Source organism: Sceloporus undulatus, chromosome 3 (assembly GCF_019175285.1).
Source record: "Sceloporus undulatus isolate JIND9_A2432 ecotype Alabama chromosome 3, SceUnd_v1.1, whole genome shotgun sequence".
In the NCBI taxonomy this organism is placed as follows: domain Eukaryota; kingdom Metazoa; phylum Chordata; class Lepidosauria; order Squamata; family Phrynosomatidae; genus Sceloporus; species Sceloporus undulatus.
The window spans coordinates 272,582,753-272,607,666 of record NC_056524.1 but is presented as its reverse complement, the minus strand read 5'-3'; the positions used below and the strand labels follow the sequence as shown (position 1 = coordinate 272,607,666).

Here is a 24,914-nt window from a genome sequence, read left to right as displayed (position 1 = left end):
TCAATTTACAACAACAGTATTCCATTCCAATTATTAAAAAAAAACCCACCAAGCCTAACAGATGAGGAAAATAGACACATTTTTCAAGGTTGCATTCTCACCTTGAGATTCCTCTCCCTTAGGACCAGGTGCTGAAATGTGGGGATCCTCATCATAGCCTGTAGTCAAAGATATACTCCTTCTGGACACAGAGGTTCTATTTGCTGTCTGTCTGATCAGTCACAGGCCAATAGCTTCATCTGATAAATGGTGAAAGCCACTCACAAGAGATGGCAACCTTGTGATACTAATATTTCTAGCAAAAGAGTTTATCTCAGATTACAAAGAAGACAAAAGAGGTGACAGCAGGGATGGAACAATGACAAAAAGCTGTCCAAGGCCTGGCTGACTGTTTTTAAATTCACTTTAGCTGCTGATTGATCCAGTCTTTCAGCAAGGAAACGAGCCAAAGCTTGGAAAGAAGGCAGCTTTGAGGAGATAGCAGGAGTTCATAGAATCATCAAATCCAAGAGTTGGAAGAGATTTCTGAAGGCCATTAAGTCTGTCACCCAAAGAAGGTGGGAGACTGGTCAGGGTCATCACCAGATAGGACTGCATTGCAAGAGACTGGGTAACTTTTAGGACCATTTGCACCTGTGTACACCAGTAATAATTACCTGCCCAATGAGTAGACCACAGAAAGCTGCAGTGGCTCAGTCTGGGAGATCTGAGGGTGGCACAGACCATACACAGAGTGCAAAGTTGTATGCAGAAACTAAGGGGCTAAACAGATGAGCAGCTTCAGCTGGCATTGGGGCAGTGTGGGGGCATGGCCTTCAGATGATGCACACCCCAACAATGCCTCCAAGCTGGCATCACGCTGTCCTCCCAACCAGACAGCGGGCAGCATTGCAGCACTCTGATGGCATGGCATTCATATGCCACGTGCTGCAGGCGTGCCAAAAAGCCAGTGCCATGGCAGAAAAGCCACCCCTTTTCCACCCCAAAAAGGAGCAGCATTTTGAAACTTCTTTTTTGAGCTGGAAAAACACTGGATCAGAACCACGGCATGCAGTTGCCATGGCCCCGATCCAGCATTCAAAGGGACAGGGTCAAGTTTGCAAATCAAAATATCATGGGGAACCTTATCAAAAGCTTTGCTAAAATCCCAATAAATGACATCCACAGCATCTTCACCATCTACTAAACAAGTCACCCCATCCAAAATAAATAAAATAAATAAGGTTAGTTCATCAAGATTTGCTCTGGACAAACCATGCTGGCTCTGGCTCCTACTGATCACTGCATTGTCATCAAGATACTTGCAGACGGACTCTTGTATAATCCATTCACACACACACACACACACACACACACACACACACTCCTGGTATTGAGGTCAAGCTGACTGGCCTGTAGTTTCTTGGATCTTCTTTTTTTGACTTTTTTATTTTAAAGAGCGAGACAGTGTTTGCTCATCTCCAGTCTTCTGGCACTTCATGCGTTCTCCACGATTTCTGGAAAATGATGGCATGTGGTTCTGCAAGTACGTCAGCGAGTTCCTTCAATACTCTGGGATGCAGTTCCTCTGGCCCTGCAGATCTGAACTCATTTAGGTTAACTAAGTGATTCCTGATTAATGCCTTATCAATCTTGATTTGCAGCAACCACAGTTTCTTGCCAAGGCCTCTGCTGATGCGTGGAAACTGAAGCAAAATTGAGCAGTTCTGCCTCTTCATTGTGATCTGTTAGCATTTTACCATCCTTGCTCAGTAGTGGTCTCACTTTTTCCTTTTTTGCTGTCTTGCATCACACATATTTGACACACACTTGTTGCCTCTTCTTGAAGTTTCCAAGAACTGTAATTCGCCCATCAAATAAATTATTGGCACTGTTTAATATTGCAAATACCCAGCCACTCAGGGATGTAGCTAATGGGAGTCAAAGAGATGAAGGCAAATGAAGATATAAGGTTTCTGCTCCCCAATGAAATGTTCCTTCAGACTCAACTTTCTTCTAGCCTTGCAGTGAGGGAGACTGTGGAATTTTTTCACACCTAGAAAGCTTACATTTGTTGTTTCAGCATTCCCTTGGCTGCTTTCACTGCCCCTTTTCTTTGGATGCCTAAACTGCATTTTTAAAGGCTCAACTGAAATTTTAATGCAACCCCAGTAATTTGTGAATGGAAGAGAAATTTCAGGGGCAGGCGGGAATCATGCAACCATCCAGATTCCTCATTGCTGGCTATGCTGGCAAGGACTGATGGGAGTTGTAGGCCACAACAGAGAGAGAGATGGTGTCAGACTGCAAGAGCCAGCAGCCTAAGCCAGCAGAGCCAATACAGAGAAATGCTGGGTGCTGGAGTCCAACAACACAATTCCTATCCAGAAGCTAAAGGAAAGATGACAGGAAAGGTCGTCTCTACCTTGATGCAATGTACTCACAAGCATGAATAGTTCTATCCATGACAACCCATAAATGCTGCCAGGAGGTTGGGAGGAGAAATCATTTCACTAAATAAGCCGATAATGTACATTTTTGGCACAGCCTGTCCCCGCTTCTCCTCACAGCCACCATCAATTGCTTAAATCGCCATAGGCATAGATCATTCTAAATGCCCATAATTCAACCAGCTCTGGGTACTGTTCCTCCTTCTCCTTTAATTAATTTCCCCTTCAAAACAAAACGCAGCCCCATTTCCCCCATAATAACCCCTTGCAGACATCTGCACCTTTTGATCCCCGCTTTGCTTTGCTGGGGTGCTTGTCATCTTCGGTGCCTCTTCATCACCTGGGGCCCCTTTGTCCTCTCCAGCTCAGCTGCCTCTAAGCCCTGATTGCTTTGAGTCTCAGCGGTATTCCCAACTTAATCAAGGATTCGTATAGTAATAACAGGGGATCTTTCCTCCTTGCAACTTTTTATATTTTGAACAGGATCCAAGTTGCCTCCCTTCCGCACATCACTCGTTGGCTCATTGCTTACCTGGTAGTGCCAGCCACATTCACATTTCTGACCTTGCATGGTGAATTCAGAACCTTGCAGAAGAGCCATGCATCAAATCATCCATTAAACACAGGCAACGTCAAGAGAGTAGGACAGCCATGCGCTCCAAGCAGAGGGACAGCATGAAAGGGAGGCCTGATCCGTCTGACTGTAAAATGATGTTGCCAGCCTGACAGAGGTAGAACCACTCTTATCCAGAATTCCCAAATCCAAAATACTTTGGATATTCTGGCAAACAAGCTAGTGAAATGTGGGCTAGACAAAGTAACTGTTACATGGATTTGTAATAGGTTGACTGGCTGAATGCAAAGGGTGCTCAGCACTGTCTCCTTTTCATCCTGGAGAGAAGTGACCAGTTGGGTCCCACAGGGCTCTGTCCTGGGCCCACTGCTATTCAACATCTTTATCAATGACTTCGATTACAGAATTGGGGGCATACTTATCAAATTTGCAGACGACACCAAATTAGGAGGAGTGGCTAATACTCCAGAGGACAGAATCAAAATTCAGAATGACCTGAATAGACTAGAAAGCTGGGCCAAAGCTAACAAAATGAAATTCAACATGGAGAAATGTAAGGTACTGCACTTAGGGCAGAAAAACAAAATGCATAAATATAAGATGGAGAACACCTGGCTGAACGAGAGACTTATACGTGTGAAAGGGATCTGGGAGTCCAAGTAGACCACAAGTTGAACATGAGTCAATAGTGTGATGCAGCAGCTAAAAAGGCCAATGTGATTCTAGGCTGGATCAATAGAAGTTTAGTGTCTAGATCAAGGGAAGTAATAGTGCCACTCTATTCTGCTCTGGTCAGGCCCCACCTAGAATATTGTGTCCAGTTCTGGGCACCACAATTTAAAAAGGACATTGAGAAACTGGAGCATGTCCAAAGGAGGGTGACTAAAATGGTAAAGGCAGGTATGTAGCCAGGATTTTGGGAAGGGGGGGGGTCCAGACTGCCATCATTATAATGGGGCTTGGATGCAGCGGCGCAGCAGCACACACCATTCATTTTATCTAATGGAAGGGGGGGGTCCGGACCCCAAGAACCCCCCCCCCTTGGCTACGTCCCTGGTGAAGGGCCTGGAAGCCATGCCCTACGAGGAACAATTTAGGGAGCTGGGTACATTTAGCCTGGAGAAGGATGATTAAGAGATGATATGATAGCCCTGTTTAAATATTTGAAGGGATGTCATATTGAGAAGGGAGCAAGCTGGTTTTCTGGTGCTCCAGAGAATAGGACACAGAGTATCAATGGATGCAAGCTCCAGGAAAATAGATTCCACTTCAATATTAGGAAGAATCTCCTGATAGTAAGAGTTGTTTGACAGTGGAACAGACTCCTTCCTCGGAGTGTAATGGAGTCTCCTTCCTTGGAGATCTCTAAACAGAGGCTGGATGGTTATCTGTTGGGGCTGCTTTGATTATGAGTTCCTGCATGGCAGAATGGGGTTGGACTGGATGGCCCTTGGGATCTCTTCCAACTGTATGATTCTATATGCAAATATTCAAAAATTTGAAGAACACTCCTGGTCCTGTGTATTTCGGATAAGGGAGACACAATCTCTAGTCCTTAGTAAAGTTACCTTTCTGGAGTACTGTGATGATTTCGGGTGATGCTAGGGCAGAATTTACAGAACAGATGTGATCTTCTTTTCATTCTTGCATAGGCACAGAACCCCCCAAGACACCTGGGGCCCTGTTCCCTCTCTGGGGACTCAGTCCCAGTGGCCCAAAGATGAAATCCAGCAAGGCCAAAGTGATCTGAAATAAATCAATCATTTCAGAGCCTCTGACTGTGATTGATTCTTCCTTGGCAAATCTTGCGACTGCAGCCACCACCACCATTAGCTGATTGCTTTTTGTCAGAAGCTTTTGTTTGAACGCCATTCTGTCCATGGAGAAGGAGAGGGACTTAGATGGACAAGAAGGGGGGGGGGGTTAGGGATGCCAGCCACAGATGCTGGAGAAACGTCAGGAAGAAACTCTGCTAGAACATGGCCACAGAGCCCCCCGAAAAACCCACAAAAAGCTATGGATGCCAGCCATGAAAGCCTTCGACTTCACGTCACCCACTGGGTTTCATGGCCAAACTGGGAATTGAACCCTGGTCTCCAGAGCTGTAGTCCAACACTCAAACTACTACACCATGCTAGCTCTAACACCTAGTCCATTGGCCCCAAATCTTTTTAGTTTGTATCCGGGGTGCACAATGTGCCGCACGCTTCTCCCAGCGCTATATTTTTATGTATTTGGAATTCTCACCTGTAATGCCTCACCAAACTACAAGCTCCAGGTTGCCATATGATAGAATCGTGGCAATTAAAGTGGAATCAAACTGCCACAATTGTGCATTGTGGGGGTAGGATTAATTTGAATGAATCAGAATTAGTCCTGCCATAAATGGTTTAGTTAGTCCAATGTTAATGCTTGCTGGTCATTTCTGAGAATGAAAGTCACCAGATGGGTTCTATGGTTTTCTTAATAAAGGTTTCTTAGCTTTTACTACTGAGCCTGAGTTCCTGAACTTGGTATCCTGCTGGATTTGACAGGAGGGCCGCCTGATTTCTACCTTAGCCTTGGAGTCTAAAATTACTGAATTCCATAAACAGCATGGAATGGGTGGATGGGTCAGGACAGCAAGGATGTGAAACGCCTTCTTTTCTGTCCAAAGGAAAGTTTCCAGTGTATGTTTCCAGTGTATGTTCTCTCCATCTTTTCAGATTGATCAAGACGGGCTGACCTTGTCTGAGAGAACCCTCTACCTGGGACAAGATGAGGAAAGTGAAAAGGTAAGAGGAAAGTGTATCTACACACTGGGAAATATACTCTATTTATTATTTTGCACCATGCTAGGGAGACTTGGAGAGGCTGTTCTGAAAATATAATTATTATTATGATTCCCACTACCTTTTAAACCAGATCGCAAATCGGTTAGAACTGGTTCAAATCTCCCTTCTTCCCACTTGAACCGAATCGCTGAAGCAATTCAGAGAGGGAAGCCATGCGCTAGACCCAGTGTCTTTTTGACACTGATTTTCCCCACATCTTGTTGGATAAATCGATTCTGCACAAGTGTGAACCAGATGCAGATTGAAATCGATTTAACTTTGCCTTTCGACCAACTGGAGCGGGTTCACTTTAAATCGTTTCATTCATGAATGTGAACCACAAGTTGTCATGGCCAGCCAGGCTGAGGACTAGGAGAGCGAGGCTGAGTTTGTCCCTCAGGTGCAGGGGGAACCTGAGGCTGAGCCAGGCCCTAGCTCCAGGAAAGCCTGTGACTCCGCAGTCCAGCCTCCTCCCAGCAGAGACTCCAGGCCTGGGAGACATAGAAGAGCAGGACGCTGAGATCCCTACCTTCAGCCAGTGAAGGAAAGAAAAGGAGTTCCTCCGCCGATCCCGGAGGTTATATGAGAAATGCTCAGTAACCACTAAGCAGGTGTGATTAAGCATTGGGCTAATAGAAACAGCTGTGAGATGCCGAGCTTCCTCTTCAGAGCCTATCTGCATTCCCTGGTGGAAGCATCTTGCTCTGGCTCCCTTGACTTCGTTGCCTGAAATCTTGCCTCCTGAACTACGGACTGACCTGGAACCCTTGACCCTGGAATTGACTTGCTGACCTGCTCTCTGGAATCCTGGATCTCTGGCTTGCCCCTGACTCTGCTCTATTGGACATTGGACTGGTACTGTGTTTCAACTTAGCTTCTTGCTGCTGCAAAGCCTCTGGGTTTGTTTATTGTTTTCAAACCGGCCCACTTTATCAGCACTCCATTTGGCTGCTTTCCTGGACACAAGTGGTTTGTTTTACAGGGAAAAAATGTGATCAGGGCACACTCCACTGTTGAATCAATCCAGCGATTCGGATTGCAAACCGATTTATTTGTAAGTGGGAATGAGGCCATTATTACAGTGGGTGCTTGGTATTTTTGATTCTATGACCCCTGTGGGCTGCGGAAATGGCCGGAGAGCCCCCCCCAAGGACCAGAGCGGCACCCTCAATGCCCCAAGGGGTACCCGTGCCAGCCCAAGAAGCACCTGTGGGGGACAGGGGGCTAACTGAGTGTGACTCCTCTCTTCTGCGATGTTACCGGGTGTGCCCCCCCCCCAGTGACGCCACTGGAGAAGAGCAGCCCACATCTAATGGATTTATCCCCTGCACCACTTCATTCCATTTTTCTTACATGTTATATCTTACTTAGATATTAAGCCTGGGGGCAAAGGACTGTCAAATTAATTGATTTGTAAGCACTCTGGGAGTACATATGTCCCAAATCAATCAATAAATTAGTTGGGACTAAGCAAGAGGATTGGCACTATGGTGATTTGCAGTGTAAGCATGACTTCATACTTCCCTCCTGGTCAAGCAAGTGTCTCACAAGTATTTTTTACTTCCATGTCCCTTCTCAGATCTTGGCTGCTTATCGGGTTTTCATGGCCCGCCTGTTGAGCTTGTTGGGAGCAGAGAACGTGGAGCAGAAAGCCAGTGAGATACTGCACTTGGAACAGAGGTTGGCCAATGTAAGTGACCAACGTCATCCTTGTTTTTCTTGGCTAGGGAGGGATGGAGGGATTCTAGGAACAGAGAGTTGAAGGGACTGGCAAAGACCATCTAATCCAGTGGTCCCCAAACTGTGTTCTTTAAGGGATTTTGGACTTCAGCTCCCAGAAGCCTCAGCCATGTTTGCCAATAGTCTGGGATTCTGGGAGCTGAAGTCCAAAATCCCTTAAAGAGCACTGATTTCTAATCTAATCCCTTGCAGTGTAGGAGTACACAGTTAAAGCACTCCTGAGAGATGGCCATCCAAACTCCAAGGTAAAGTCTCTCTCTGTTGGTTTTTTCCCCCATGCTTTCAGGCATTGGTTTCATCAAGTCATGAAATGTAGGGGTTTTAGTAAGTCAGCAAAAAAATGCACCTACCTTCAAATACATACAAAAAGATGTGTGCCTTCAAGCTTACACTATGCAGCCCCAAAACACCAAATTGGGTCCACACTGTTTACATAATATCCAGACTCAATTTGAGGTTTCCACCTCTTGTCCTGCATTAAAAAGACTTATCTTTGCTCCAGGTTTTCCAGAAACATAGCATTGAGGGGTGGCTGGCTTCCCATGCCGTCCTGTGAACATCCCTACTGAGTTGCTTTGCAGGCGTAAGTCTCTCTGAGATCAGGATAAGGCTTGGTGCCCGTTCTGACCTCAGAGCAACATGCCTGCAGTGGTGGCAGGTGGCTTGCACAGGCCGCATGGGAAGCCAGACACCAGCTGTCATCACTTTTTGCTGCAACAGGTAAAGGGGTGTGTGATCTGGATGTCATTCAGGCCAGAATACCCTGGGAGCAGCCCACAATATTCTGGCAAATGTAGACAAGCCCCAGAACAAAGACTAACACATCCCATTTCCTCTCCTGCCTCCATTTCACAGATCACTGTCTCTGAGTATGATGACCTGCGCAGGGATATCAACTCCATGTACAACAAAGTGACCCTGGGAGAGCTGCAGCGCATCACGCCAAATGTAAGTTTGCAGAATGAAGGACTCATTAAAAAGGAAGGCAGGAAGAAAAGCAGGGAGCAGAGGTGAAGTGAGTCTACAGTGCATTGCTGGGCTTGGCTAGAGCACTGTTGCATTTCGTGATCAGAACCTGGAAAAGTTGTCCCTTTGGACCAGAGCTCCCCAAAGGATGGCTGGTGGCTGTGTGTGTTGCAGTCCAGAAAAGTAACTTCTCCAAGACCTACCGATCAGTCCTAAGTTGGTTGTAGAGCTGGAGTATAGCTAGTGTTGCCAAGTTTTCAAAATAGCTGTAAGGAACAGTAGAGATTCATGATGTGTAACGTTGACAAGGAAGGGCCACCTATTACGTTTGGGGTCTACCTAAATGTCAAATATAACTATTGTCTAGCCAAGTATTGCCCTGTAAAATTAACACATTGTCCACATTTATAAATTACATGATAAATTACATAAAGACATTTCTGTCTTTGTGAAGGGCCTACGCTCAAAAATGCAACATATATATATATTTGGCATCTCATTTAAAAGGAAAAGCTTTCTGACCGTCAAAAAGGGGACATCCCTTATAATAAGGAGCACTTAACAGATCTATAAGGACAAGACCTCTGGTTCTCAAATTGGGGATATCCCTTATAATAAGGGACACCTGTCAGGTCTATAAAGGAGAAGCTTTCTGGCGCTCAAATAAGGGGCATCCTTTATTCTAAGAGATACCTGGCAACCCTAACTATCAGTAAAACACACAGAGAACTTTTTTAACCCTCCTTGGCAAGTTCACTGCATACAACCTTTACAATAAAATGGGCAACTCTGGAAGGTCTGGGGTCAGTGTTTGATCTCCAGGACCAACCATGGGCCACACAAGGCTAAAACAACCCAAACACATTTTTAAAAATCAAACCCATAAGTGACCAGAAGTCCATATCCAGTTCTGATTTGTGGGAATGGGGGAAGAGTGCCAGTCCTAAAGACTTCCAAGAGTGGAAGAACCACTTTTTTAGCCTTTTTTTTTTTTTTTTGGTCACAAAAAAAATGGAGGCTACCCTCCCCCCCCAAAAGGTCTTGGGGCCACAAGTGGCTCACAGCCCAGAGTTTGATCATCCCTGTCTTACAAGAGAATTATCATCCTAATCTGCCCATCATTCTCTCAGGCTTTCCTGGGCCCTTGCTTTCTAGCAGGAAACATCCAGGGGGAGCCATGTTGGCCATATAGCAAATCCAATAGCATCAAAATAATAATAATAATAATAATAATAATAATAATAATAATAATAATAATAATACTAAAACACACACACACACACACACACACACACACACACACACACCAGTGATACCTTTATTGGGCCAACCAAAATGCACAATATAGATGTTGCAAGCTTTGAAAGCTCCACTGCCTTCATCACCAGGAAATATGTTAAAAACTATACAGGAGGGGAAACAATGAAGATGTTAGCCATAGACCTGCATTTTTCTGTTTTGGGGGATGTATAGACTGGCATCAAAGGCCGGCATTGGGGCGGAGTGGGGACGTGGTGTCCGCACAATGCACTCCCCGGCTATGCCCCCATACTGGTGTGATGCCACGTGCCCCACCACTTGATGGGCAGCATCATGGCGCTCTCTGGCACTGCATCCAGATGACGCAGCTTCAAAGGAGCACTAAAAAGCTGCAGTGTCAGCAGCTATTGCGCCATTTCCATGGTGCACAAAGGAGCCACTTTTTGCGGCTCCTTTTTGAACCACAGAAAGGCCAGACCAGGGCCACAGTGTGAGTTTGCCGCAACCCCGATCTACCAAAGACAGAAGCGGCTGCTGGCTGCCCCTTAGGGGCAGTCTGTTCAGCCCCTTAATTCTGGGTTCAGGTGGTATGGAAGGGTATTTCTTGCAGGCTGGTGCCTTCTCCTTCTGGCCATATGGCTACTGGGAGATTCTCAAAGTCCAGGAAATTTAACATCCATTTGCCACAAAAAAAGATATTTCCTTTCCAATCCAGTATGTCTCCATGCTTTGTGAGGTCACAAGTCCCTTTGTTTGTCAAGAAACCTTCATGCTTCTGCATCAGGAAAACTTCAGGTGATGTTGAGGTAAAACATGTCCATACAGTCCCAATTTTAGGGGGGGGAATGTCTTACCTGTGTGGAAGTCAGAAACCTTAAATAGTAAGGTCCCAGTTCACTGATTCTCTCTTTAGGATTCCCGTTGCAGCTATAATGCAGTATCTTGAGATCCCAGAAACATTCAGGGGGACAGCAAATCCAATATACGTAATCAAAAATGCACCAAACAGTGATACCTTTATTTGGATAACCAAAATGCACAAGAGACATGCTGCAAGCTTTCGAAGCTCCACTGGCTATGATCTTCAGTTTTTTTGGTTCATATGGTTTTAACACCTTGCCTGGTGAAAAAGCCAATGGAGCTTTGAAAGCTTGCAACATGTATATTGTGCATTTTGGTTGGTCAAATAAAGGTATCACTGTTTGGTGGGTTTTTCGATATTATTGAATTCTAACAGGGTTATATCTGATTGCACCATCTACGCATTTATTCTCTATCTCTGTCAAGACATAAACCCAAAAAAGCCACCTGGAAAAAGAACTTGATGCCACCGTTGCCATAAAAATGGGATGGATGGACAACTTTGGGGAGGAAAGAGAGCAATTCTCCCTATGCCTCCTTCGTGGGCCATAATACCACATTTGGGTGCACTGGAAGTGATGTTGCATCACTGCCAGCCTCCATTTTGACCAATTTTCAGCCAATATTGGGGCTTTAGGATGGATTTCAGAGGGCTGGCCAGTCTCTGGAAAGTCAGGGGAAATAAACAACTACATGTGTGACTGATTTTTTAAAAAATAAAATATGTTTATTAAACAAGTATGCATCTAATGAATAACTCACAGACCATTACACATATGTAACATACAAACACAAGATAACATATAAACCATTACACATTTGTCATTAAACAAATCATTTAAAACTCTCCAAATCACATACAAAATAATACATTGATTGACATATACATTTATACCTTAAGAGTTTAATATTAATATTATTCTTCTGTGCATTAAACCGATTACCTAATTAACAGGCAATTAGCTACTATATGTGTGGCTGCTTTTGAGGTCCATTGGGGTTTTTGTGTGTGTGTAAAAAGTAGCCTGAAAATTGGTGTGAATGATTTTGTTAAAAGCACTGGGGGGATTTGGGGCTTGCTATGGGCTTTAGGAGCCACAGTTCGGGTCCAAAAGGCCGCAAGTGGCCCATGGGCCACAGTTTTCCCACTCCTTCCATAATAGGTAGAAGTAAGATACACATTGAGAAACTCTACAGGTAAAAACGATGCCTTTGCTTTTTAATCCCACTAGTTGAAGTGGAAGCGGCTACTTGACCGAATATTCCATGAGAATTTCTCGGAGGATGAGGAAGTGGTGCTGTTGGCTACAGACTACATGCAGCGGGTATCTGAGCTCATCCACACCACGCCGATTCGGTAAGGATATGTCAAAGGGGAGCAGGGATGTAGCTACGGGGAGGGGGGCAAAATGAGGGCATTGTAGCACACATACACCCATAAGAACTCTGCTTCCTCCATGAAATTTTCCAGAGAGAAAGTGGTTGCCTTGTGTTTTGTGCAACAGAACTAGTCACTTTTCAGCTGTTTTTTCTAGACGTTTAGCTATGTCTTTGGCTATTATTGTACTGTCCCGATTCCTGAATCTCTTCCTGGCAGCCAAGATAGATTTCCAGAATTCACAAAGGCAGATATGAATATACAGTATAACCTCCTTAGCTGCCTAGCTGCATAGTGTCTGCAGGCCCATCAGTCCTCACTTACTGGGAAGCAGCTGCTGCAAACAACAGGGATCTGTTCTCTTGTCGATCAAGAAGCAGCTGACTGACTGATGTTTCCACCCTCAAGTGACCAATCTCTGGTCAACAATCAGAAGCAGAATCCTTGACACAATTCCCTCTCACACAGGAGATTGCTCATGGGATTGTGGGGTGGAAACATGAGTGAGTTGCTTCCCGTGTGACAGGGGAACAGACCCGTGTCACTTGCAGTGGGTACTGCCCAGTAAGTGAGGATTGAGGGACTTTCACGATCCCTGCAAATTCCCTAAACTAGTGAATATGTAGGGTTCAGGAATATAAACTGTAGTCACCCACGGTCTTGAATATTCACGGAGAGGCGACCTCTGTTAATTTCAGTGTGTTGTGCCCCCACGGCACCCACCCCAGTCTCCATTTTCACAGAGGGGTCCAGAATGGATCCCCCATGAAAACAGAGGGCCGACTATACTCGTGAATGTATATTTATAGGTTACACATTTGTAACTGCCTTACTGTATTCCAGCTGATGCTGACATGCTTGAATCCTTTCCACAAAGGTTCCACACATACAAAAAGAAGAATATTTAGGGGAACCCAATTCTCTGACTTTCTGGATTTCTTCAAAGAAGATGTCTTGTTGGGGGACAGCTTTCCAATATGGGCAACCTCTCACTCTGCAGCTTAAGGTTTTGGACAACCAGAGAAGTTATACCACTGTATTCTATTCAAAATGCAAAATATGTCCCAATGGGCCATGTACTCCAACTTTGGAGAAGTTACTGACCATGCTGGTTAGGTGGCCCTGGGAGTTTCATTTGGGAAAAGCAACTTTCCCGAGGTCTGGTTTCTCCTTTTCCTAAACCCCACCATGCTACATGATGTCAAAACCTTCTCCTATAGCTATCCACCTTGCATTCAATCTTTTCCCCAGGGTCCTTCATAACTACATGCTGTGGCGAATCGCAGTAGTACTGAGCGAGCACCTCTCTACACCTTTCCGGGACGCCATCCATGAGCTCGCCCGAGAGATGGAAGGGGCTGAGAAGCAGATGGAACTGAGCAAGGTGTGCTTGAGCCAGGCCAACAAGCACTTTGGGATGGCGTTGGGTGCCCTTTTTGTGGAGGAACACTTCTCTTCCACCAGCAAGGCCAAGGTAGGAGCAACTGAAAGGTGGGAAATGGGCAGGGTGGTTTGATAATGGGAGAATCTGAGACAACTAGTTCTCCATTGAGAAGATGGAGCACAACCTTATGCCATCAACACAAGAAATTAGAAATAACCCGCAAAGCAGGTAGTTTTTCAGACAACGTTGCATCAATGAGAAATAATGCAGCATTAACCTGAATGCAAAGTCGGCAAAACCCATTCCTTTTTATTTTCGGGAACTTCCTGAAAGTAAAAAGGACTGTGTTTTGTCGACTTTGCATTCAGATTAATGTTGCGTTATTTCTCATTGATGCCAACATGTGTGAAAAACAACCCACAAAAGCGGGTGTTTTACAGATTTTAAGATCCTGTTTCTGCATGGGATTTAACCAATTTGCCTCCAATTTGCTTCCGTGTGATAAAGTCCAAAGACACATTTAACATATCTTACATGTTGAAAAGTTCAGCACAACCACTGAACCTCTGTCTTCCCCCTGGAAGGTAAAGACTGGTGGTCCTGTCTCAATAAGAACAAAAGAGAGCAGAGAAGGGGTCAGTTGAGTCTCCCTGGGGAGGGACCTCCATAGCTTAGGTTCAGCCACCAAGAAGACTCTCTTCCATATTGGGATCCTGCAGGTATTCCCAGCTCTTAAGAGAAGGCTGTGTGGAAGCAATGGCCCTCCAGGCTGTTGACCACAGTTCTCATTTCTAATAATTAGTTGTGTGTGTGTGTGTGTGTGTGTGTGTGTTGTTATGGTGACCCTAAGGCAAACCTATCATATTGTTTTCTTCTCAAGTATCATCAGAAGGGGTTTGCCATTGCCATCCTCTGAGGCTGAGAGAGTGTGACTTGCCCAAGGTCACCCAGTGCGTTTTCATGGCTGGGATCCAAAACATGGTGTCCAGAGTCATAGTCCAATGCTCAAACCACTATACCACACTGAAGTCTAGCCAACATTTGGAGAGTTTGGGGTTCACCATTCCTGTTCTTCTTGAGGACTTCTGGCCATACCTTCCAACTGTTCCAATTTGGGAATGTTGTTGTTGTCGTTGTTGTGTACACCTTCAAGTCATTTCTGACTTATAGGAACCCCAAGGTGAACATAACACAGGGTTCATTCAGGGGTAGCTGTGTTGGCCATTTAACAAATACAAACAAAAATTCATCAGCAATACCTTTATTGGCCAACTGAAATGCACAACATACTTGTTGAAAGCTTTCAAATGTTTTCTCCTGTTTGGTTAGTAACATCTTGCCTGATGAAGAAGCCCATGGAGCTTTGAAAGCTTGCAACAAGAATATTGCGCATTTTGGTTGGCCAATAAAGGTATCACTGATGGGTTTTTTGTTTGTATATACTGTATTACAGGGGTTTCTTGGCAAGGTTTCTTCAGAGAGGGTTTGCCATGGTCTTCCTCCAAGGCTGAGAGTGTATAACATACCCAAGGTCACCTAGTAGGTTTCCATGGCTGAGTAGAGATTCAAACCCTGGTCTCCAGAATCTTAGTCATCCACTATGCCATGCTGGCTTTCTTTTGGCAGGGATAGTCCCAATTGATCCCACTTTTCCAGCTGCATTTAAAATGTCCCAGTTTCTCTCTCCTGCCTCCATGTTCCCGCATCATCTTCAGCTTACTTCCCTTGCTGCAAACTAATTTCAAAATGGGAAAAAATAGTTTGCACTTAATTCACTCAGTTGGGGGAGCGAAGGGGCAGAGGCTTGCTCTTCCCAGAAGCTCAGTCCAAAGCAAACTGCTACAAACTCTCCTCGCTTGTGTGTTTGTCCTCACCAAAAATGTTTGCCATCTTGACCTAACGCTGATGTTGTTTGGCCACATCTGTCCCAGTTTTCATATGTAAAATGGAAAGTATGTTCTGACTATGAGGAACAGGAATGCTGTAGCCCATTCTGGGCTTTTGCAGTTGAGCAAGACTTGCTCTGCTTTTGTCTCACATATTGTAAAGTTGCAGGTCCTTGCCAAACTCTTAAAGAAAAACCTTATAATTCACAGGCTTGTATACTTCTGCTTATTTAATGAGTCCCCTGAGAAGGTAGAAACCTCAACAGTTGGCCCTCTGTATCCATGGATTCTTTATCCACAGATTCAACTGTCCATGTGTTGAGTGTGTGTGTGTGTGTGTGTGTGTGTGTGTATTCCAGTAAGCAAACCTTGATTTAACCATTTTATATAAGGAACGCTATTTTACCGCACCATTGTATACAATCAAACTTGAGCATCCACAGATTTTAAACAGAGGCTGGATAGCCATCTGTCAGGGATGCTTTGATTGAGAATTTCTGCATGGCAGAATGGGATTGGACTGGATCAAGGCCCTTGGGATCTCTTCCAACTCTAGGATTCTAGGGTTCTAGGATTTTGATATCCACAAAGGGTCCTGAAACCAAACCCCAGCAGATACCAAGTACCCACTGTATATATGCGAACATGCATCTACATTGCAGAATTAATGCAGTTTGACACCACTTTAATTGTCATGGCTCCATCCTGTGAAATCCTGGGTTATGTAGTTTGTTGTGGGACCAATGATCTCTTGCAGAGAAGGCTAACTACCATATATACTTGACTATAAGTCAACCTCATGTATAAGTCGAGGGCAGGTTTGGGGTCCAAAATGATGGATTTTGCTATGACTCGTGGATAAGTTGAGGGTACAACTTAGGGCTAGGTAACAAAGGATGTAAAAGATGAAGCAAAGGAAAAGGATGCCAAAGAACTTACAAAATTCTGGCAGGTATGACTGCTGAGAGAGTGGCCCCTTTGCTTTCTGATGGTTCAGTGTATGCAAACTTTGTTTCATGCACAATATTATTTTTTTAAATATTGTATAAAGGCTGTATGCATGCAAGAGAAGAGAGGGTTGGTGCTTCTTTTTAGGTGCTCCCAGGATGGACAAAGCGCTTGCATTTTGCCTCTCTACTCAGATACACACACACACATATGAGTTAAAGTACAGGACTTACTGTATGTACATTGACCCATGGATAAGTCGACCCATGTTTTTTGGGTCATTTTTTGACCAAAATTTCTAGACTTCTACATGAGTATATCCACTTTCTCACGTATCCCATAGCACTGAGCCAGGGCAGTTAAAGCATTCCATACGATTGAGCCAGGACAGTTAAAGCAGTCTAGATACACCATTAGATTAGGCTTTTTTATTTTCTATTTTTTCTTTTCTTTTCTTCTCTTTTTGGGATTACAAATGTCAGAATCCTCTGCCAGTGTGCCAATACTAGCTGGGGGATTCTGGGAGTTTTAATCCCAAAGGGCAAGTTTTCTGAGTTCTGGAATGGCTCCATGTTGCTGCTTCCAAAGGCAATAGGCCACGCTGTTAGCATTTAATAGGAGTTATTAATTTGCCCCATTAGCTGCCCAAATGTTTAGAATATGCATAATATGCTGGCTACCTTTGAGGCTAGTCACCTCCAATAATGTATTTCAACAGTTCATTTCCAAGAGAAATGAATCCCAAAACCGACGAAGAAGCCGATTGTTTTATCATATCGTCCTTTCTTTTCTAAGTACCTCTTTGAGACCTCCTGAGGAAGAAAACCATTTTGGTTGGGTCATGATTTATAACCCGATGATGTTTTGCAGCATAATTTGTCCCAGCAAATTAAGAGCGTTGCCTTAGTCCCATCTGTGCCTAAAGATGAAGGCCAGGCAGGGAATTGAAATGTGATGGAAAAGGTTTGTTTGAACACCTGTCTGCTGTAACCCAAGGCATTTATTCTAAGGATGGAGAATATTTCTTCAAAACCACTTCCCACTAGGCTTACTTATTTATTTAGTAGATTATGTCGCCCTTCAGTTTCAGAAGCTTCTAGGACAGCACACATATTAAAACAATAAATTAACCAGGTTTTTATTGAAATCAACATTAAGGACCTCAGAAAGCAATGAGGCATGACACATTGGTCAAAAATAATCCAGACATAATGCATGGCATAGAGGTTTGAGTGTTGGATTACGACGCTGTAGAATAGGGCTCAAATCCCTGCTTGGCCATTGAAACCCACTGGATGACTTTGGGAAAGTCACACTCTCTCAGCCTCAGAGGATGGCAATGGCAACAAACACCCCCCCCCCCCCAGAAATTTGCCAAGAAAAACCCATGCCTTAGGGTTGCCTTAAGTCAGAAATGACTTGAAGGCACCCAAAAACAACAGCAGTGATCTATTAACAATTGGTGGAATTGTTAATGAATGGAGTCCCATGGAATCCTGGAATTCTGCAATTTCAGAATTCTCAGCCAGAGTCCTCCAGTGTCCCTCCAAACTACAAATCCCATAGGATGTTGCCATAGCATTTAAAGTAGACTAACAACACTGTAAATATGTAGTGTGGATGTGTACGCTCTTGTGTTTGCTGCTGTGTGCGTTCATATTGTTTTGGACTTGTGATGAAGCTAAAGTGAACCTATTTTCTTGGCAAGAGAGGTTTGCCGTTGCCTTCCTGTGAGGCTGAGAGAATGTGACTTGTCCAAGTTCACCCAGTGGGTTTCCATGGCCATTTCAAGCCCTGTTCTCCATAGTCACAGTCCAGTACTCAAACCACTACGCCATACTGGCTGTCAAAGCTGAACGGAGTGTCCCTCTTGTATCCCTTGATCTGAACACTATACTGTTAATGCAGCCCACAGTTGCAATGGCCGTTTTGACCATTGCATTGCATTGTTAACTCATGTTAAGCTTGTATCTACTAAGACCCCTAGATATCTTTCACACATACTGTTTTCAAGCCAGGTGTCACCCATCCTATCCTCCATAAGTGTAATACCTTACAGTTATCCTTCTTCTCATTAATAACATTATCAGTCTTGATAACACCCTGATGTTATTTGGCCACATGGGTCTTGGTTGTCATCTGTGAAATGTTGAAGGTATTCTCTCAAAGGCCCATGAAGAAGGCCTTTGAGAGAATATAAAGGCTGGAATATGTTGAGCTTTTTATCAGTAAACCATTAGTCAATTAAGCATTTTGAAATGTGCCCCTGGTTCCTTCTTTGGATTTCATCCAAAACTGAGAAGTGTATCCTCCTGTTTTAGATGATCCAAGAAATCCAACCATTGGAATGGATGAAAATAATAACATTTTGTTTTTTGTGTGGTTCATATGAAAAAAACTCTATGTGTTTGGGAAAATGGCATGTACTGTATATTTTTCAGCGTATGATGCAACAGTGATTTACCAGGATGACCAGGACATTAAACTGTGGGTTGGAGCTGATATCTAGCAAAACACAGTAATGCCTGTAGAGAGGTATTTTGAGGATAAACTTGTCTCTCAGACAGTTCCTGCAAAGTTTGGATTAAAACCTGGAATGGACTTTCCACCCCATTGACATGGAAGCCACCACTGAAAAGACTGCTTCTTTTCCTTTTTTTGATACTCACAACCTCTGATTTTGGATAACCTCTTTCGTTCAGGTGCAACAGCTGGTAGAAAACATCAAGCACATCCTGGACAGGCGACTGGAAGAACTTGACTGGATGGATGAAGAAACACGGAGGGCGGCTAGAGCCAAGGTGAGGAGCTGGGAACAGAAGATACGAGCCACTTACTAGTGATCATAGTGCCTGTTGGGGGATTCTGGGAGCCATAGTCCAAAAAAAATTAACCTTTCCTATTTCTGCCACTGGTGCATGGTCCAAAAAGAGGATGAGAGATGCCCTATGAGGAGAGACCTAGGGAGCTGGATATGGTTAGCCTGAAGAAGAGAAGGTTAAGGAATGTCATACTGAAGATGGAGCAAGCTTGTTTTCTGCTGCTCCAGAGAATAGGACCTGAGACAATGGATGCAAGTTGCAGGAAAAGAGATTCCACTTCAATATCAGCAGGAACTTTTTGACAGTAAGAGTGTTCAACAGTGGAATACAATCCCTTGGAGAGTGATGGGGTCTCCTTCCATGGAGGTCTTTAAGCAGAGGCTGGGTGGCTATCTCTCTGGGGTACTTTGATTCTGAGTTCCTGCATGGCAGAAGGGGGTTGGACTGGATGACCCTTGGGGTCTCTTCCAACTCTGCAATTCTATGATTCTAGGTTTAGATCACATTTGCATATGCTAATTTGTAGGTATACCAGTAGTTACAAATTTGAAAGTCGTGGCTGTGCAGGCGAACTTTAGTTAAAGTAAAGGAATTCCTGAGAATTACTTCTTTAACAGAAAATTTGGTACTAGAGGCAGCAATGAATAAGAATGGGTCCCTATACCACAAAAGAGTTGAACATGTTTCTGCAAACCTTTGATAGAAAACTAATAATATGCACATGTGAAATAGGAAAAGAAAACACATGAAATCAATCCACCTCACAGACACGAGAGTCATCTGCCTCCATAGAGGGCCCTTCTGGTGGGGGAAGTCTGAGAGTAGGAGTCCAAAAAAAGTAACTTCTCCACACTACAGTGTATCCCAGAGAGCTCCATTTTTCCCGTTGCTCATCAGGCTTGCGCTTGTTTGCTGGCAGATGAAGCGGTTAGGAATTAATTATTCCCTTGGAGCTCCGCATTCGAGGGAAGAGCAACCTATTTAACTGATGCCACTCTTTTTGTAAATTGCTTTGGAAAACCCTTTTTGGCTGCAAGGAAGGGGAGTTTTAAAATGAGTGGGGAAGGAAGGTCACATATTAGAGTAGATAGGAAATTGCTAGTGGCACAGTTGGTTTATAGGCCAAACGGGAGAAGGATGGTTGATTCAATGTGGGATGGGGCTGCTCTTTGGATGTGGTCGGGTGGGACTACTAGGAGGAGACCTCAGAGAATCTGGAAAAGCTAAAGCCACAATCTATTCCAGATCCTTGAAGCAATTTATTCTGTATCCTGATAACTTGTTTGTAAATTGATAGCTGATATGCAACTACAAGTTGTGCCATGGATCTGTCTAGCCCAGTATGTTCCACTGGGATTGGTCTTGTGTAAAGCAATGGCAAACCTGCTCAGAACAATTCTTGCCAAGAAAACCCCATGATAGGTTCCTCTTGGGGTGACCATAACAGCAACAACTATGTTTTCCTATGCAGCCGGAGGCTGTCCCATACAACTATAGCAGGTCAGGTGTCATTATTTGCTTAGTGATCTCCTCTTCGATGATGAAATGGTACATTTTGAAGGGCCAGTGTTCTTCTTTGGGACTATCTGCATAGATACACCCCAAAGAATATAGGATGAGTGACAGATGGCTTGACAACAATACATGTGAAAGGAATCTAGGGGTCTTAGCAGCCCACAAGTTGAACATGAGTCAACAATGTGATGTGGCAGCTAAAAAGACTAATGTAATTCAAGGCTGCATCAATAAGAGTGTCTAGATCAAGGGAAGTAACAGTTCCACTCTATTCTCCTTTGGTTGGGCCTCACCAGGCAGTTAATGTGATGTCAAACTGCATTCTTCAAGCAGTGCAGACTAAGCATGAGTTAACTTATAACATGTTGATTCCAAGCTCTGGGCTTGTCTTTTTTAGACCCTCCTCCCCCAAAATGCTCACCAAATATCTGAGTCCCACTTCTCTTGCAGCTCCAGCATATGATGGTGATGATCGGCTACCCAGACTTCCTGCTCAACCCAGAAGCAATTGACAAGGAATATGAGGCAAGTATGAGAGAACCTGGGCCGGTCCTACTGTTGGGCAGAGAGAAGGCAGTGCTCTCCCCAAGCAGCAGTGGCTAGGAGATGGGAAGATGCTGGAGGAGAGTGGCTCTGTTGTCCGCAGGGCTGGTGGATGATGATGATGCCCAACCATTTTAGCTCTCTCTTTTTAAATTATTGTAACCTGCCTTGAATCCCATCATGAGAGAAAGGTGGGATATAAATCCTTGAAAGAAAGAAATAACATTTAAAAATCACCAGTGCTGAAGAGAGAATCAGCCTCTAGTCCTTCTGTATGTGGAAAGGGAAAGGAGAGCCATCTTATTCTTTGCCTTAGGCTGCTGCCACAGGGCAGAATTAATGCCGTTTGTTGCCCCTTTAACTGTCATGGCTCCATCCTATAGAATCCTGGGATTTCTAGTTTGGTGAGACACCAGGAGGCTAAACATCTCAGGAAACTACAGATTCCAGGATTCCATAGCACTGAGCAGGACAGTTAAAGCAGTGCCAAACTGCATTATTTGTGCAGTGTAGATGTGTGTGTGTGTGTGTGTGTTATTATTTATTTAATTTGTATGCCTCCTTTCTCCCAGGAGGGACCTTAGGTCACTCACAGATAAAACTTTTAAAAATCTGAATAAAATTCAAAATAATTGAAATCATCTACAACAATATAAAATTACAATTGTGTTGTGTGCCTTCATGTAGTTTCCAACTTATGACGGCCCTAAGTTGCACCTATCATGAAGTTTTCTTGGTAAGATATGCTCAGAGGGGGTTTGGCATTCTCATTGTCTGAGGCTGAGAGAGTGTGACCCACCCAAGGTCACCCAAAGGGTTTCATGAAGAAGCTGGGAATCGAACTCTGGTCTCCAACACTTAAACCCCTATGCCACAACAAAAGGTCTTGGGATGACCATGAGTAAAAGGCTTACTAGGCCAAATCTTTATTGAGGGAAACTTCCTCGGCATAAAGTGAGGTAGGAGAGCAACAAATGACAGCTCAACTGTTTATTATTATTCATTGATGGTTAACTAATAATCTGCATTTGACTGATTAATCTGGTGAGCTAATTATAAATCTTGTTAGCTCATTATAATAATGCTTATTTAACACATTTTGCACCAAAGGGCAAAACATCAGACATATATAATTATCAAAAGCAAAATAATAAAACACTCTATGAAATGCTAAAATACTAAAATAATATGCTTATATATTAAAACTAAAATCCTCATCAGTTGCTACCCATTTGGGCCGCCTGAGGCACACTCAGCAACTTCATCTTAAATAAAGGCAGGAGAAAGGGTAAAAATGGTGTTTTGAGGATTTTGCCATTTCATTTTGGGAACCACTATGATCATTGTATATTAAGGGGCAAGTATTCAGATTCATAAAATTTTCCAGTTAAAATTATCCTGCTTTCTCCCCAAAAATTATTATAATAAAATTATTATAATAAAAATAATAATTGTAAGCCACGCTGATAGCCTTTAGGGCTGCAGGGCGGGGTATAAGTTCTCTAAGAAATAAAACAACAACAACAGTAATATGGGAAGCAGTTTTATCCCAAATCAATCCATTGATACATTCGCTGTCAACTCTGCTGAGGAGCAATTCTCCAATGCTTCTAAGAAGAATTATTCCCAGTCCTACCTGGTGATGCTAAGAATCGAACCCAGAACCTTTGCACACCGAGCTATGGCTTGATTGAGAAGCTTATAAACTGTTAATTGGAGATGTGGCTCTCTCCTTCCACAGTTCCAAGTCCATGAGAAAACCTACTTCAGGAACATCCTCAACAGCATCAGGTTCAGCATCAAGCTGTCCGTGAAGAAAATCCGACAGGAGGTGGACAAGTCAGCGTAGGTATCTCTTATTCATGAGTCAGCAGTGTGATGCAGCAGCTAAAAAGGCCAGTGTGATTCTAGGCTGCATCAATAGAAGTATAGTGTCTAGATCAAGGGAAGTAACAGCACCACTCTATTCTGCCTTGGTCAGGCCTCACCTGGAATCCTGTGTCAAATTCTGGGCAAAACAATTCAAAAAGGATGTTGAGAAAACGGAGTGTGTCCAGAGGAGGTCGACTAAAATGGTGAAAGCTCTGGAAACCATACCTTGTGAGGAGAGACTTAGGGAGCTGGGTATGTTTAGCCTGGAGAAGAGAAGGTTAAGAGGTGATATGATAGATCTGTTTAAGTATTTGGAGGGGTGCCATACTGGAGATGGAGCAAACTTATTTTCTGCTGCTCCAGGGAATAGGATGTGGAGCAAAGGATGCAAACGACAGAGATTCCACCTAAACATTAGGAAGAACATCCTGACAGTAACAGCTATTCAACAGTAGAAGGTACTCCCTCGGAGTCTGGTGGAATCTCCTTCCTTGGAGGTCTTTAAACAGAGGACTGGATGGTCCTTGGAGTCTCTTACAACTCTGTGGCTCTATGATTCTGATTCTATGATTCTGTGATTCTGCTGGCACATTATGGATCATGTCTGCATGCAGTCAGTTGATGTGCAGCTGTCCTTGTCTCCGTGAGCCTTCATCTCTAGGTTACTTGAGTGAATACGATAGAGACAGTATTCCTAAATATTTCCAGAAAGCTGCTGTAAAGTTGGGTGCATTGTGTATTTTTTGCGTTTTGGTTGGCCAGTTAAACATATCACTGTTTTGTGGATTTTGGATGTTTTAAAAGCCTAGAAGTGAGCGCCCAAATGGTCAGAAGCCTATAAATGCCTGTATCAGCTGCCTGTTGCAACAGCTGTCACAGTCACCCAGCTGGTATCTCTTTCCTGTCCCTTGAGCAGCGTTGTCAACCAGACCCTGATCTCCTTATGTAACTTCTCCCCACCGTTGGAGGAGGGATTGTCTTCAATAGCAGATCAATGTCTGTTTTCTCATTGCAGATGGCTGTTGCCCCCCCAGGCCTTGAATGCATACTACCTTCCCAACAAGAACCAGATGGGTATGCTGATATAACCTGGTTTTTTGGTGTGTGTGTGTGGGGGGGGTATTGGGGTTTTTTTGTAGAGCTTGGCATATAGCAAGGTGGGCATCTAAGCCAGAGGTGTGCTGCACCAACTTGTTTTGGGGCATCTGAAACGATAAAACCACACTTCTTGGCACCATTTTGGATGACTTTCAGTTGATTTTTTTTCTCAGTTTGGGATTTAATTTTTGAATTTTGGGGGGCTCTGTGAGGTTAGGGGAAGCAAACTGACACATTTTCAGGAAGTTTTGGCAGCTATGGGGTGGTTTTGAGATAGAAAAACAGCCTGAAAAACATAAAATGGGGATGGGGGTCTGGAGGAACCCAAAGGCTTCATGTGGCCCATGGGCCTCACATTGCCCACTTATAGAAGACTATCGCACAGCGCCATGGTCCTTCCTCTTCTTGTGTGCCTTCAATTCCTTTTTGACTTATGGTGACCCTAAGGCGAACCTATCATGGGATTTTCTTGGCAAGATTTGTTTAGAGGAGATTTGCCATTGCCTTCATTTGAGGTTGAGAGAGTGGGACTTGCCCAAGGACTAAGTCTTTGGGTTTCCATGGCCAAAGTGGGAATCGAACTCTGGTCTCCAGAGTCATAGTCCAACACTGAAACCACTACACCACTCTGGCTCCCCTTCCTCTGTGCGCTCGGGTTTACATTTGGTGCTTCTTATTATGTACTTTCATTAGCTCCCACTTCTGACAACCCGTCCAAGAATTTCTTGATAATATTTCCAGGAGGTTTTGCCATTGCCTTTTTGTAAGGCTGAGATGGTGTGACTATCCCAAGGCGCTCATTGGGTTTCCATGGTGAACAGGGAC

The 24,914-nt window shown here is 44.0% G+C and overlaps 1 protein-coding gene across 1 annotated transcript in view; it reads left to right on the top strand.

The window, feature by feature from the left end:
* ECEL1 (endothelin converting enzyme like 1) overlaps positions 1–24,914 on the top strand; it is an 84,622-nt gene that overhangs the window by 22,151 nt on the left and 37,557 nt on the right. Inside the window, 9 exon segments of the mRNA XM_042456308.1 lie at positions 5,709–5,777; positions 7,396–7,506; positions 8,412–8,504; positions 11,876–12,000; positions 13,273–13,495; positions 18,942–19,040; positions 21,027–21,101; positions 22,861–22,964; positions 24,007–24,069. Coding sequence (XP_042312242.1) covers positions 5,709–5,777; positions 7,396–7,506; positions 8,412–8,504; positions 11,876–12,000; positions 13,273–13,495; positions 18,942–19,040; positions 21,027–21,101; positions 22,861–22,964; positions 24,007–24,069 — 962 coding nt within the window.